Source organism: Ochotona curzoniae, unplaced genomic scaffold, assembly GCF_017591425.1.
Source record: "Ochotona curzoniae isolate NIBS_2020 unplaced genomic scaffold, NIBS_Ocur_1.0 contig_1071, whole genome shotgun sequence".
Lineage (NCBI taxonomy): Eukaryota > Metazoa > Chordata > Mammalia > Lagomorpha > Ochotonidae > Ochotona > Ochotona curzoniae.
In genome coordinates, this window is record NW_024464939.1 from 1,192,501 (window position 1) to 1,205,682 (window position 13,182).

Genomic DNA, 13,182 nt, shown 5'->3' on the forward strand with positions numbered 1-13,182 from the left:
CTTCTAATCCAGCTCGCTGCTTGTGTGTCTGGGTAAACAGCAGAGGAAGACTCAAATGTTTAGGTCCTTGCACCCATGTGGGAGACCCCAGGATGAAGCATTTGGCTCCTGAATTCACCTTGGCCCAAACATAGCATTACAGCCGCCACTAGGCAATGAACCAGAGGATGGAAAATCTCCATCTCTCCCTCTAGGTAACTTTATAAACAAATAAATTCATAAGGAGAAAGATTCTCTCAATCTACCCCACACCAAGTCAGTTAGTAATGTTAGTGAATTCCTCCTCTTTATTTGCATCTTGTATTTGTTTAATTTGTCTACCTACTAGAGTATTATTCCCAGAGATCAAAGACATTGCTTTAAAAGACAATTTGGGGGCCCGGCGCGATGGCGCAGTGGTTAAGGTCCTTGCCTTGCACGCCCGGGATCCCATATGGGCGCCGGTTCTAATCCCGGCAGCCCCACTTCCCATCCAGCTCCCTGCCTGTGGCCTGGGAAAGCAGTCGAGGACGACCCAGAGCTTTGGGACACTGCACCCGTGTGGGAGACCCGGAAGAGGCTCCTGGCTTCAGATCGGCATAGTATCGACCGTTGCGCTCACTTGGGGAGTGAATCATCGGACGGAAGATCTTCCTCTCTGTCTCTCCTCTCTGTATATCTGCCTTTCCAACAAAAATAAAAAAATAAATATTAAAAAAAAAAAAAAAAAAAGACAATTTGTATTGATCAAACCAAAAGACAGGGGTCACATTGAGCCAAATTCCACCATAACCTGCCTGATATAAGTAAATAAGCCCCCAATATTTAGGATATGTAATAAAATTGACAATATATATTGATAGAAATATCATCTATATGAGCAATCAACATATTGTCAAGTCACTGAATAAACTAACCATATTTTGATTCATTATCCTTGGCTCCTGGGATGGATGATAACAATAGCTTCAATCTCAATTCTTCATCCCTTCAGTTACTCTGATGACCAACAATATTGGTGAAACTATAAAAACCATTAGGGCATTGTTCATTTGCTTTTTTGTGCACTTCCTTTTCCTCTCAGGATAAATCATAGGAGCTTCAAGTTCTACATCTTTCATAGTTCCAAACTGAACCTCCTCTAATTATAAAAACCAACTGTTAACACATCATTCTATTATCCCCTAACTATGGTTTGAAGATCATTTTTCATATTGCTTCACTCAAATTATGCCATTTAATATGTTAAAAACATCTCTTAAAGCCACCATTTTTCCCATATTTCACATGATGAAGTCATTGGTGATATGAACATATCAAATTTATAAGAAAGTATTCAAAACCATACAACTGGGCCTAGCATGGTAGCCTAGGGGCTAAAGTCTTCGCCTTGCATGCATCCAATTCCATATAGGTGCCAGTTCTAATCCCAGCCACGCTGCTTCCCATTGAGCCCCCACCCTTCTGTGGCCTGGAAGACAATCAAGGTCTACTCAAAGCCTTGGGATCCTGCACCCGCGTGAAATACCCAGAAGAAGCTCCTGGGTTCAAACTGGCTCAACTCCAGCCATTGTAGCCACTTGGGGAGTGAACCATCGGACGGAGGATCTTCCTCTCTGTCTCTCATCCTCTCTGTATATCTGACTTTCCAATAAAAATAAATAAATCTTTAAACACACACATAACTGTACTGGGGCTGGCACCTTGGCTCAACTGACTAATCCTCAATTTCCAAGTGTGGCATCCCATATGGGCAATGTTTCAGTCCTGGTTGCTCAGCTTCCCATCCAGCTCCCTGCTTATAGCCTGGGAAAGCAGTAGAGGATGACCTAAAGCCTTGGGACCCTGCATCCATGTGGGAGACCTGGAGGAGGCTCCTGACTGCTGCTTTGGATTGGCTCAGCTCTGACCATTGCAGCTATTCGGCGAGTCAACTAGTAGATGAAAGATTTCTCTGTCTCTGCTACTCCCTATAAATCTGCCTTTCTAATAAAAATTAATAAATCTTAGGGGAAAAAAAACACAACTGTACTAATAGCAATATATTCTTCATTTATTTGAGGAAATTATTGCTTTGGATTTATTTTGCAGTTCTTGTAGTGTAACCTGCATCCTGCGACACCTAATGTGTGAAATTCAAGAGAGAATACAAAGGAGATTAAACAACTCAAAAACAATACCTTGCTGCCAATTCACTACCCTGGCCTGGAGGTCTGAAATGGGACCTTACTGATTGTGGAAAATTAAAAAACAAAAAAAACGTATTGTTCTTGGAGGGGAAGATGTAGTTAATACTAAAAAATAAAAATGTAAACTCCGCTAAGTGAGGGATATATTGATTTGAAGCATGTATTCTAGTAGTCAGTGACAGGTCTACATTTAAAAAAAAAAAAAAAAAGAGAGACACAGCTGCCTGTCATTAGAATTCCAGCTCTACCCAAACATCTGTTTGTTGAAAAGACCAAAAGCGGGACTCTTCCCATCTCCATGAGTCAGTTTGCCATGAGAAAATAGCCTTGTTATATCCTAGAAAAATTTTCCACTTCTTCAGAATAATCACAAAAAACGCAGACTTAGGGTACCTAAAAAGGATATATGGTCTCATTTTTCAGTATATGATAATGCACAGAATGTAGCATAAGGTGAGAAGATAGGCAGTTCTGTTCTCAAACTCATGGTTTATGTCCTCCTACATGTCGAAAAAAAGCTTATATTGAAAACAGCAACAACAAAAAATCTAGTTCCCAAGGGTTGCTGGTAGAAGGGACAGGAGAGTTATTTCTTTAATGGATTCAGAATACAGTTTGGAATCATGGAGAAGATCTGCAGATGGATGGAGTTGGTGGCTATACCACATGGGTTTATCTAATGCCAATGAAATGATCACTTAACATGGTGAAGACAGTAAATCTTATAAAACACCGTGAAGTAAACTGAAGGTATGTCACTGTGGAAAGTAAAAGAAAAACAGGAAAAGAAGGATGGCAAGAATAAAGGAAGGACGAAGGATATGATGGCAAGAATCATTATTCTGGATATGTGAAAATGAAACTTGTCCCCTTTATAGGAAAAGTTACTCATCTTAAAAATGAAATGTTGTAAAAAAAAAATGTGTTATTTATAATCTTGTGTTCATCTGAGGTAAAACAAAATACATCGTGGAGCAACTATTATGAGCACCCAATTAGAATAAATAAGTCATTAACATAACAAAACCATTTTGTCATTGTTAAAATATGTTAGTCACCCCAGGGGAGCATACTTATTGAAATATATGCATGTATGTGTGTATGCATATACACATATGACCGTGTATGTATGTATCCATATGTATACACATATGTACACACAAACATATATTTTCATTGTCAGGACAACAAAAAAGATTGTACAACCATCAATCAAATAGTTAGGAAGAGCAGGACAGGAGCCAATACATAATGCAGAACCAAAAGCCTTGTTACTACAGATTTCAACAGATTTGCACTCATTCTCCAGACACAGACATTATTCCAACAAAATAGCTGTGAGGGTGGGTTCTGTACAGAGGCAAGTCCCACACATGTTCTCCCTTACCCCAAGAAGTTGGCTTGGTTTCTGCTTGCTTACCACCAATCCCAGTACAAGGGTGCGGACTCTTTCTCCTATCTCTGGCGAAATGTCATTGCCAAACTGCTGCAGGGTAGTGAGGAAACGTTTCAGTTTGCTGAGTTGCCTGGCGCCACAGGCTGGGGGCAGCTGTTGATTGGCCAGAGAGGAGGAGGAGGAAGAGGATGGCCCGTTGCTAAAGCCATTGGGTGGCGAGGGGGCACCATTCAAGGCTGTGGGCGAATGGCTTGTGCCATTTGTTACTGTGAAGGGCAACAAAATCAGAAGGAAAGACATCAACTCAGAGAGCGCATGCACAAAGGAAATTACAACCAAGTCCCATTCCCTTTAAACGTAGCAGTTTGGTAAGTATAAACACAGTACTACTTTTTGTACAATGCCTGGCCTTCACAGGCTTGCCCAGCCCTGGGGAGCGTATCACTAAGTAGGTCTCCTTACGCACTTGTGATCCTACTCTGCATAGGAGCCGTAATAAACGAAGCCTGCTGTAATGTGGAGCCAGCCCTGCCTCCCATGCGCACATATGCCAACCACCTGAAATGTTTCAAACATAGAACAAACAGCTTTGGATGTCAGCCTTTTGTCACAGGCTTACATCAATATAACAGGACCATTCCTTTCTAAACTGCTCCCCTAGAGAAAGTGTACATTTGGTGGAGACTAAATTTATCACTGAACATTTTTAATCATGTTTTGTACACACAACTGACAGCTGTGTTTACAGAAATAGGACTTTCAAGTTTTAACCTTATACCACCCAATTAGAAGGCTATTTTCTCCCCCTCCTTTTCCTTAACCACTTCTTTAGGGAAATGAAAATTTATATCAGAAGCCAAAATAGGTGTGGTATTTATCAAGGAGTTATTTAAGAATTATAAGGGAACACCTTCAATCCAGCCAAGAGTATATATCGGTGGCAATTCAGCAAATTCGTTGCTGAAAAAAATGTATTTGAACACAAAGATGCCGATCCAAAGGGGACAAAGAACATTTGTGCATCCCTCAAAGATGTTGATTGCATCATGTTAAGATCGTTCGTTTGACTAATTAATTAATCATTATTAATGCCATGCTTTTAATATAACCTTGATAAGCTATCTCTAATAACAATTTGAGGAAGTTTTAAGGATCTTGATTTTTTTCTAACAGTTTAATTCAAGATAATACAATGCTTGCCTTGTTCCACGCGATTACCAAAGCAACTAGTCAGGGAGGCCTAGTGCATAAAGCTATCTCCTAGGAGACACATGTCTATCATTGTGGCTTTAGGTAACCGCAAACCAAATATAAGATGACGAGGTTACAAGTAAGTTGGCCTGTGCCAGTCAGCTGCTCCTTACATGTCTGGAAAGGTCTTTTGAATGGCAGTATAATACCGCATCCACAGCCTGGAACGTGTGTTTTGGTCATCCCTCCTAGTCCCATAAATCTATTTTTGCCCGTTATTATTCATTCAAATAGATTTCAGGGCACATGACCTAAGCACAGTATTTTCTGCAACAGATAATGTTTATTAGTTTCACAAATCCTTGATGACAGTTTGAACCAGGACTTTGACATTGATTAAAACAAAGCTCTTTGCTACACTTAGAGCAGCCCACAGTAAAGACCTGGGACTTTGCTTTTCTCTTAGAATGTTCCATCCCCAACCTCTTGGCCAAAAAAGAAAGCAATACACTCCACAGACTCAGAGCACAGGACCAGAGCCAAGTGGGGATGCAACCTGACAGTGTCGAGGCAAGGAAGATTCTACAGAGTTCAGAACATTTTTCTGTAAAACTTACATTGAGAACCACCCCTTTAAATAAAAGAATGCAAGATTTCAACATTGCTGTAATACTTGGAAATACAAAGACAGGGTATTAGAAGGTCATAAGTAAGCTAGAAATAATCATAGCATATTTTCAGATTCCAAGTCAAACTGAACAAGTTAAAATACAGAGTGCCTGTAGAAATGAATTAAAAGTTAGCAGTGACAACTTGAGTCACAGACCAAATATAGTATTCTCCACTTGCTCAAAGCATAGCAGACTATACAGCAATGTTTAGAAAGAAAGCAACATGGCTCATCATACAAACTATTCGACATTTCTGTGTTAAACTCTTACCTACTAGCAAAGGAATGACTTCTCTGTTTCATTTCCGCTTAATATTTTTTATGCTAAACGTTCTTTTCCCTTGATTGCTTCATTTAAAAAAAAAAAAAAAGTGGTGTAAGCCACAAAATTCGGGAAGGATTACTCACACGTGGTCGGTGTAAACGAGCTGGTTCTTGGAGCTCCTTGAGTGGTCGGGGGCGGTGGCATGGTTGGGGGAGTCAGCCTCGATTGCGCCTTCACATCCACAGGTGAGTCTGGCATTGTGGAATGCTTCTCAGCACGATCTGAAGGATGCCACCAGGAACACGTTATTCTACTCCGTAAGCGCCTCAGCTGATTTTCAAATAGGGCTTATCTTTTGTACAAGTAGGCGAACAAAAGAGATTTGGCATTTCTACCAATAAATATGCTTAGCCACTGAAGTTTAAATCAGGATTTGATCATCCAAGCCCCACTTAAGGGAGCGCAGCACAGATGGCAGGACCTCATTTGTAACTAGGTTGTATTCTATCCTATTGTTATTTCTGGCTCGGGCAGATGCTACCTTGGTAGTGTTTTATGCAATAGCACCACCTCACTGCAAGCTGAAGTGAACGTTAGCAAGAGCTAGAAAATAGAACGTAAGAAACACCTCGTGCCAGCTCAGAGGTAACGTACACCTGAAGTCTGTCACCCAGATGAGACAGGTGGCAGAGCCAGCCCTTGGTGAAGATTTTCTTTGGTCCAAAGAGGTTGTGTTTCCAAAAATCTCAATCTCTCACTTTTATTTCATCATTTCAAAAATCACCACTGGTACATGAAGTTGAAGCGATTATACAACCACAATCTATAAACTGACCAAAATGAAGTTAAGCTATTAAACATCCAGAATGTATGAACTGAGCATCCATTGTCTTAAGAACATCACAACAAACTCCAGTTATATCAGAGAAAAGCAGAATGTAAAAGTGCCACAATGCAAACTAGAACTAAAGACAGCATGAAGTACTGGACACATATGGAACACTTTGATCATCCAGCAATGATCATGCCCATCAAAACTTCTTCCTTACCTATATTCTTCTCGTGAAATTCCTTGTAACTCAAGGGAATCTAACTATCAAAGCAACAGAACACCAATAAAAATGAAACTTTTCCAAGTTTTCTACAGGCACGAGGATTCATACACATGTACACACACATAGAGCTGAGTCTTGACACGAGTAGTTCATTTTTGGAGTATATGACAAGTAGAAATGAACATTATGAAATAAGAAATAATAATGAGAACTGAAAGACCACAGTAACCAAAGTGAGAAATTCACAAGTTGACATAAATGTCATAGAAAAAAGACCCAAATTACTATCACACCTCCAAGTCTACCTCAATGTTATTTACGGTGATTCCCTAAGACCTGAGGGTCACTAAAACTCAACAGTGAAAGGTTCAAACAGTGTTGCTGTCATATTAGGGAGGATGTAATACAACATGAAATTAATCTTCATTCTAACAACAGTGTGAGCATGATTGAAAATATCAAGGGCTTTATTCCTTAATCTCTACTGCTAGTTTAACGAAGATATTCTTAGTTAAATAGTGGTAGACACACAGACACATGGAGAGTGTTCCTTTACGTTATTGTTAAAACTTGCCTCCATATTGCTAAAGCAAACACTTAACAACCAATAGCACAAAGTCACTTTTTCCAGAAAGATACAAAAATCAGGCAAGCTTAAAAAGCACTTCAGCAACAGTTCAACCCAATTCACCTTCTACTCACCTCAACCCACCTCAGCCATACAGGAATAAATAGCATTCCACTTAGCTGCAGCCGAGGGAAAGAGGTGCAGCAGCAAATACAAGTCTCCCTAAATAAAGGCAAATATTTCTGTCATGCCAAGGAAGGAGGCAGGGAGGGAGGCTTGCCAGAGTCGGCTGGGAGATAACAGTGGGAACTGCTGCTCCATCTGGTTTTCATTCTGCTAACACTCACACGGAACTGTTGGAGAAGGCAGTCCAGATCCACAGATTCGAAGCACGTGGTCGCGCAGACAGAGAAAGGAAGAGCAGGAGGGGGGAAGGGGAAGTGGGAGTAGCGACAAAATAAATAAAGCAACAGGAAGAGAAGAGGGAAAGGAACAAAACAGAGAGAGAGAGAGAGAGAGAGAGAGAGAGAGAGAGAGAGAGGAGCCTGAGAGAGAGAGAGAGAGGAGCCTGAAGGGAAGGCGGCTTCCACAGCACTGCTTTCCCTCAGCTGCTGAGCTGTCTCGGCAGGCACACCCTCCACCTTACTGTGCCACAATCAGGGAGAACTAGGTGACCTTTCAAATGTATCTGCAACCCGCCCTCCTTTCTTTTTAAGCAGTCCACACCAAGAAAAAAAGAAATAGGCTATAAGATTGAGGACAGGTTTCCTCTTCAAATTTATGACTTTTATTTGTATTTCCATTTTATTTTGTGCTAATTTTAGGGGGACTCGTGATCGATGCATAATTTTGCTCTGAAAACATCTTGAATCCCTCCCTTGCTCGAGTAGTTCTCATCCAGAATATCATCATCCTCAGAGGTAGATAATATTTTTAAATTCCTGAAATGCCATCACTGCTTTCCGGATCACTGCTCAGCTAATTCGTACTGAAACACCACTACTTCCAGAAGGAATCTGTGCATTCTAACTGAAGGCTTGGATGTATATATAGATTCAGCATTTTGACATTAGCCAAATTTCTGCAACGGTTGGCTTCCCTCGGATCAAATTGAGTTCCAACCCAGAGGTCCTACAAACTGAGACAAAGTGGGACCATATGTAGGGCATTCTGGGCTGTTGAGTGTAATCAGCCCAGGATGGAGATAGATGCTGAACTAACTCACCAGACCTAATCCACACACACTCACACACACACACACACACACGTACAGCCCTCTGAGCAGAGATGGAAGATAAATTTGGAAAATGTGCTTCAAGTATGTTGAACTCTGTTGCATTTGTTTTGGATTATTTCTAAAAAAAAAAATTTTTTTTTGAAATATATATTCTTGAAAGTTTAGTAAAGAGCACAAGAACGATGATTTAACCACAGAAGCATTTCACCCAATTTCAAATTAGAGGATATAGTAAAACCAATATTAAGTTAGTGTTTTCTTGTGTAATTATTTAAGTTCATGAAAATTATAATGTTCTGGTATATAATTTCTACTATCTTTTTTTGAGTTGCTCTAGGGGAATTCTGATGGCTTGAAAGACACACAAAACGATAAACAAAAAAGAAAAAGAGGAAGAAAGAAAAAGCAGCAAAGCGAAAGGGAAGAAAATTATTTGATCAGGTAGGGAAGGTTAATAAAACCAAAAAGGACTGACTATTTCTATGCACACGATTCCTAACACTTGGAAACAAGACAGTTTTCTCTATACAGTAATACTTCTCTCACATGGCAGATGTTTAACACATATGTACCAAAAATGGCTGATGGATGGGAAAAAGCATGGCAAATATATTACCAATACCATTTCAATATCCAATGTCACAGCCTTCTAGAAATGGTGATTTCTAATTTTTTTTTTTTTTTTTTTTTTTTTGCAAAAACCATGGCATATGTCCTGGTACTTATTTTACTGTTATTACCAATTGTTCCAGATGTGTGGAAAGTAGCTATTCTTTGTTTCCTGGTTTAGATATGCTTTAGACATCATTAGTGTAAAAAAGAAAATTCAGTGTTTGTAGTTGGTACATGTTTTTCTATCAGTTTATCCTGTCAATTATAACAAAAGTCTCAGAGATATTACAGACTATGGGGAACTTCTTGGTCAACTAGTTGATAATTTAGTTAACCCTACTTTAATGAGAGTTACAGAAAGCTACAAAGGTATGCATTGAAGACAATTGAGCCAATGGGAAACTTGGGTACTCAAATAGGCAAGAGGAAAATCGAACAAGGAAGAAAAAAATTGGCATAGGATCTTAATTTTCTTGCCCTTGGAAAACACAGCAATTACAGTATTAATAATAAGTCATTTAGTGGCTATCTGCATATGAGATGCTACGGCAGACTGTCCACCAACCAACACTGATGATAATGTCTGCATTTGCCTTTCTTTTCTACCTGTTCCCCACATTTCCATGATGGGCACTTCTGGCATGTCCTCTCCTACTCAGAACCCTTCCACAGTGCCTGAGAGTCAAATGCTAGCACTTTTTTTTTTTTAAGATTTATTTTTATTATTTTTTCATTGGAAAGGCAGATATACAGAGAGGAGAGACAGAGAGGAAGATCTTCCGTCCGATGATTCACTCCCCACGTGAGCGCAACGGGCCGATACTATGCCGATCCGAAGCCAGGAGCCCCTTCCGGGTCTCCCACGTGGGTGCAGGTTCCCAAAGCTTTGGGCCGTCCTCCACTGCTTTCCCGGGCCACAGGCAGGGAGCTGGAAGGGAAGCGGGGCTGCCGGGATTAGAACTGGCGCCCATATGGGATCCCGGGCGTGCAAGGCGAGGACCTTTAACCACTTGCGCCACCGCGCCGGGCCCAAATGCTAGCACTTTAATCCTAACACAAAGATGGAGAAAACGTATTGGCACCCAATATCAAATTAAGGGAGACCTACGTTTCAAACACTGACACTCCACCTTGGGAGAGGAGCCCCTGGATAATGTAGTTATCCTGAACGCCAGTCAGGATAACCTCATGAGAGAAATGGGAGAATTTGCTGAGATGGGTATAGTCCCTGGTATAGTGCCCAATCTGGCACTAAACTGGGAATGAGTTTCAATCTCACTTTATCTTCCTCTCCATGATCCATTCCTCAAGTTGAAGCCTATCAGTACAGGGTACATCACTATTCCTTGGCTATTCTGTAAACCCAAGCACTCCAACCAGTAAAAGTGGTCAGCAATTCGATGGCAATGCTTTGTAACATTTTTCCTCAAGCAGGTATTGACTAACTACGTATAACGATTCTCAGAGCAAAGTTGGTTACATCCTTGAGTCAGTTCAATGACATTAACCCTAACTTTTTGATAAAAGACACACACTATACATCACATGTAAAGGTTATAGAGAAGAAAGGAATGCAAATACAATGGAAGGATACTGGAATCCTAAAACTTAGTTCAATGCTGCAACCTGCTTTGATGTTTTACCTAAAAGGATGATCTCTCAGCTGTTTCGCTGCATTGACAAAGCCACCCCCCCTTCAATCCCTGTGCTGGAATCTAACTTCCACTGGATGGTATTAATAGGTACAACCTTTAGAAGGTGATCAGATCACAAAGGCTCAGCCCTCATAGATGAAATCAATTATTTATTTTAAAAGATCTAAAGAGAGACAGGTTCTGTGATATAGCAGGTAAAGTCACCAACCATGACACCAGCATCTCATATGGGCACCAAACCATGTCTGGGCTATTCCACCTTGCCAGCTCCCTGCTAATGGCCTAGGAAAGGCAACAGAAGATGGCCCAAGAGTTTGGACTCCTGACACCCACATAAGAGGCTTGATGCCTCAGCCCTGGCCATCATGGCCACCTGGTCAGTGAACCAGCAGACAGGACACCTCTCTCTCTGTAACTGTTATTTTCAAATAAACAAATGAGTCTTTTTGAAAAATGATCTGGAGAGAAGTAGGTAGATTCCTCTTGCCTTTGCACCTCTTCTGCCATGTGGTGACACAGCATTCTAGAGTGTCACCCTGGAAGCACAGCCTGGAGCACCACTAAACCCCATACCTTCCATTGCCTTGACTTTGGAACCTTCCCCCCACCCCCCCCCAAAAAATGTGTTCTATGAATTATCCAAGTGAAATCATTTTGTTATGCCACTGCAAATGAACGAAGATAGCAGATACATTACAAACTGTGTCGCATATGAAACACAAATCTTAAGCTTGCCCAGAACCTGAGCTAAAACCTGAGAGTTCCAATTACACAGAACAAAATATAAACTATGAAATATAAGCTAACATCACACAGATTTCTGAGTTCCATTCTAATAGGCCTTGCCCTCTTCCTTGCTTGGAGAACCCTAATTTTATTTGGAAATTCACCAGTTCCCCACAATTCTTACATCAGATCTCCTTGTTTTATGTTAAATAAACTATCACATTCTCTGTCAGTGGCAGCTTGCAGAAGTGAGAGTTGTCATTCTACCCTGGACAATGGATCTCAAAGGGGCTAAGAAAGAGGTTTTAGGGAAGAATGTCCTCACTGACCACATAGAAACAAGGAAGAAATGGTTCCCCTTCTTCTGAAGGACATTGTTGTGGTGTCACTGGTGACGAATGCTTGGTGATGCAGTTTCCTAAACTAAGCAGGGGATAGCACTTAACCTTGGGCTCATGGGCCAGTTCAGCCTCCCATGTTTGGAATGCTTGGGTGAGATTCCTACCTGACTTTAGATTCCTGCAGTGCAAACCCCGGAAGGCAGAACCAACAGCTCAAGCAGGTGCTCAGCTCTCAGCTCTTTCCTAACCCCAGTGTTGGCCACTGCGGGCACGTGGGAGGCAGACCAGCATTTGGGAGAGTGCTCCCTGGTGACCAAATTCCTTTCTCTCTCTCTCTCTCTCTCTCTCTTTTAAATTTATTTATTTTTAAAAATTTATTTATTTTTATTGCAAAGTCAGATATATCCAGAGGAGGAAAGACAGAGAGGAAGATCTTCCGTCCAATGTTTCATTCCGCAAATGAACTCAACAGTCGGTGCTGCGCCAATCCAAAGCCAGGAGTCAGGAACGTTCTCAAGGTCTCCCACACAGGTGCAGGGTCCCAAGGTGTTGGGCCATCCTAGACTGCTTTCCCAGGCCACAAGCAGGGAGCTGGATGGGAAGTGGAGCCGCCAGGATTAGAACCGGTGCCCATATGAGATCCTGGCACATTCAAGGTGAGGACTTTAGTCACCAGGGCGCCACGCCAAACCCTCTTTCTTTCTTATATAATGTCTCTCAAATAAACACATCATAAAAAAAAAATAAAATTAGGACATTAGAATGCATGATCTGTAGAATCCTCTGTAAATTCTAACAATCTCTGGCTTCTTCTTACAGATATAGCTATGACTATAATAATTAGAAAAAAGACTACCCAAATAACAGACATTTGAGAGTGACCACAATAAAGCTATTCTGAAACCAGGAACTGTAACCAACCTTCCTCTGTTCACAGAAGTATGAGTTGGGCGGCATTGTGACATAGCAGGTAAAGCTGTGATCGACAACACATGCAGCCTGTGTCGGAATATTTCTCAGTCCCAGCTGCTCCACTTTCCATCTAGCTCCCTACTACTGGTCTGTGAACGGAAATGAAAGACTGCCCCAGGGCTTGTGCCCTTGCATCCACGCGGAAGCCTGGAAGAAGATCCTAACTTCCGCTTGGCACAGTGCTGGCTATTTCAGCCACCTGGAGAGTGAAGCTGTACATGGAACCTCTCTCTCTGCCTTTCTCTTTCTCTCTGCGGCTCTGATTTTGAAAACAAATCAATCTTTAAAATAAACCTATGTCCACAAGAACCTGTTTACATGGTAGT

General features: G+C 41.2%; 1 protein-coding gene across 1 annotated transcript in view; it reads right to left on the reverse strand.

The window, feature by feature from the left end:
- RUNX1T1 (RUNX1 partner transcriptional co-repressor 1) overlaps positions 1–13,182 on the reverse strand; it is a 134,456-nt gene that overhangs the window by 50,171 nt on the left and 71,103 nt on the right. Inside the window, 2 exon segments of the mRNA XM_040993306.1 lie at positions 3,589–3,830; positions 5,834–5,971. Of these exon segments, the coding sequence (XP_040849240.1) occupies positions 3,589–3,830; positions 5,834–5,971 (380 nt within the window).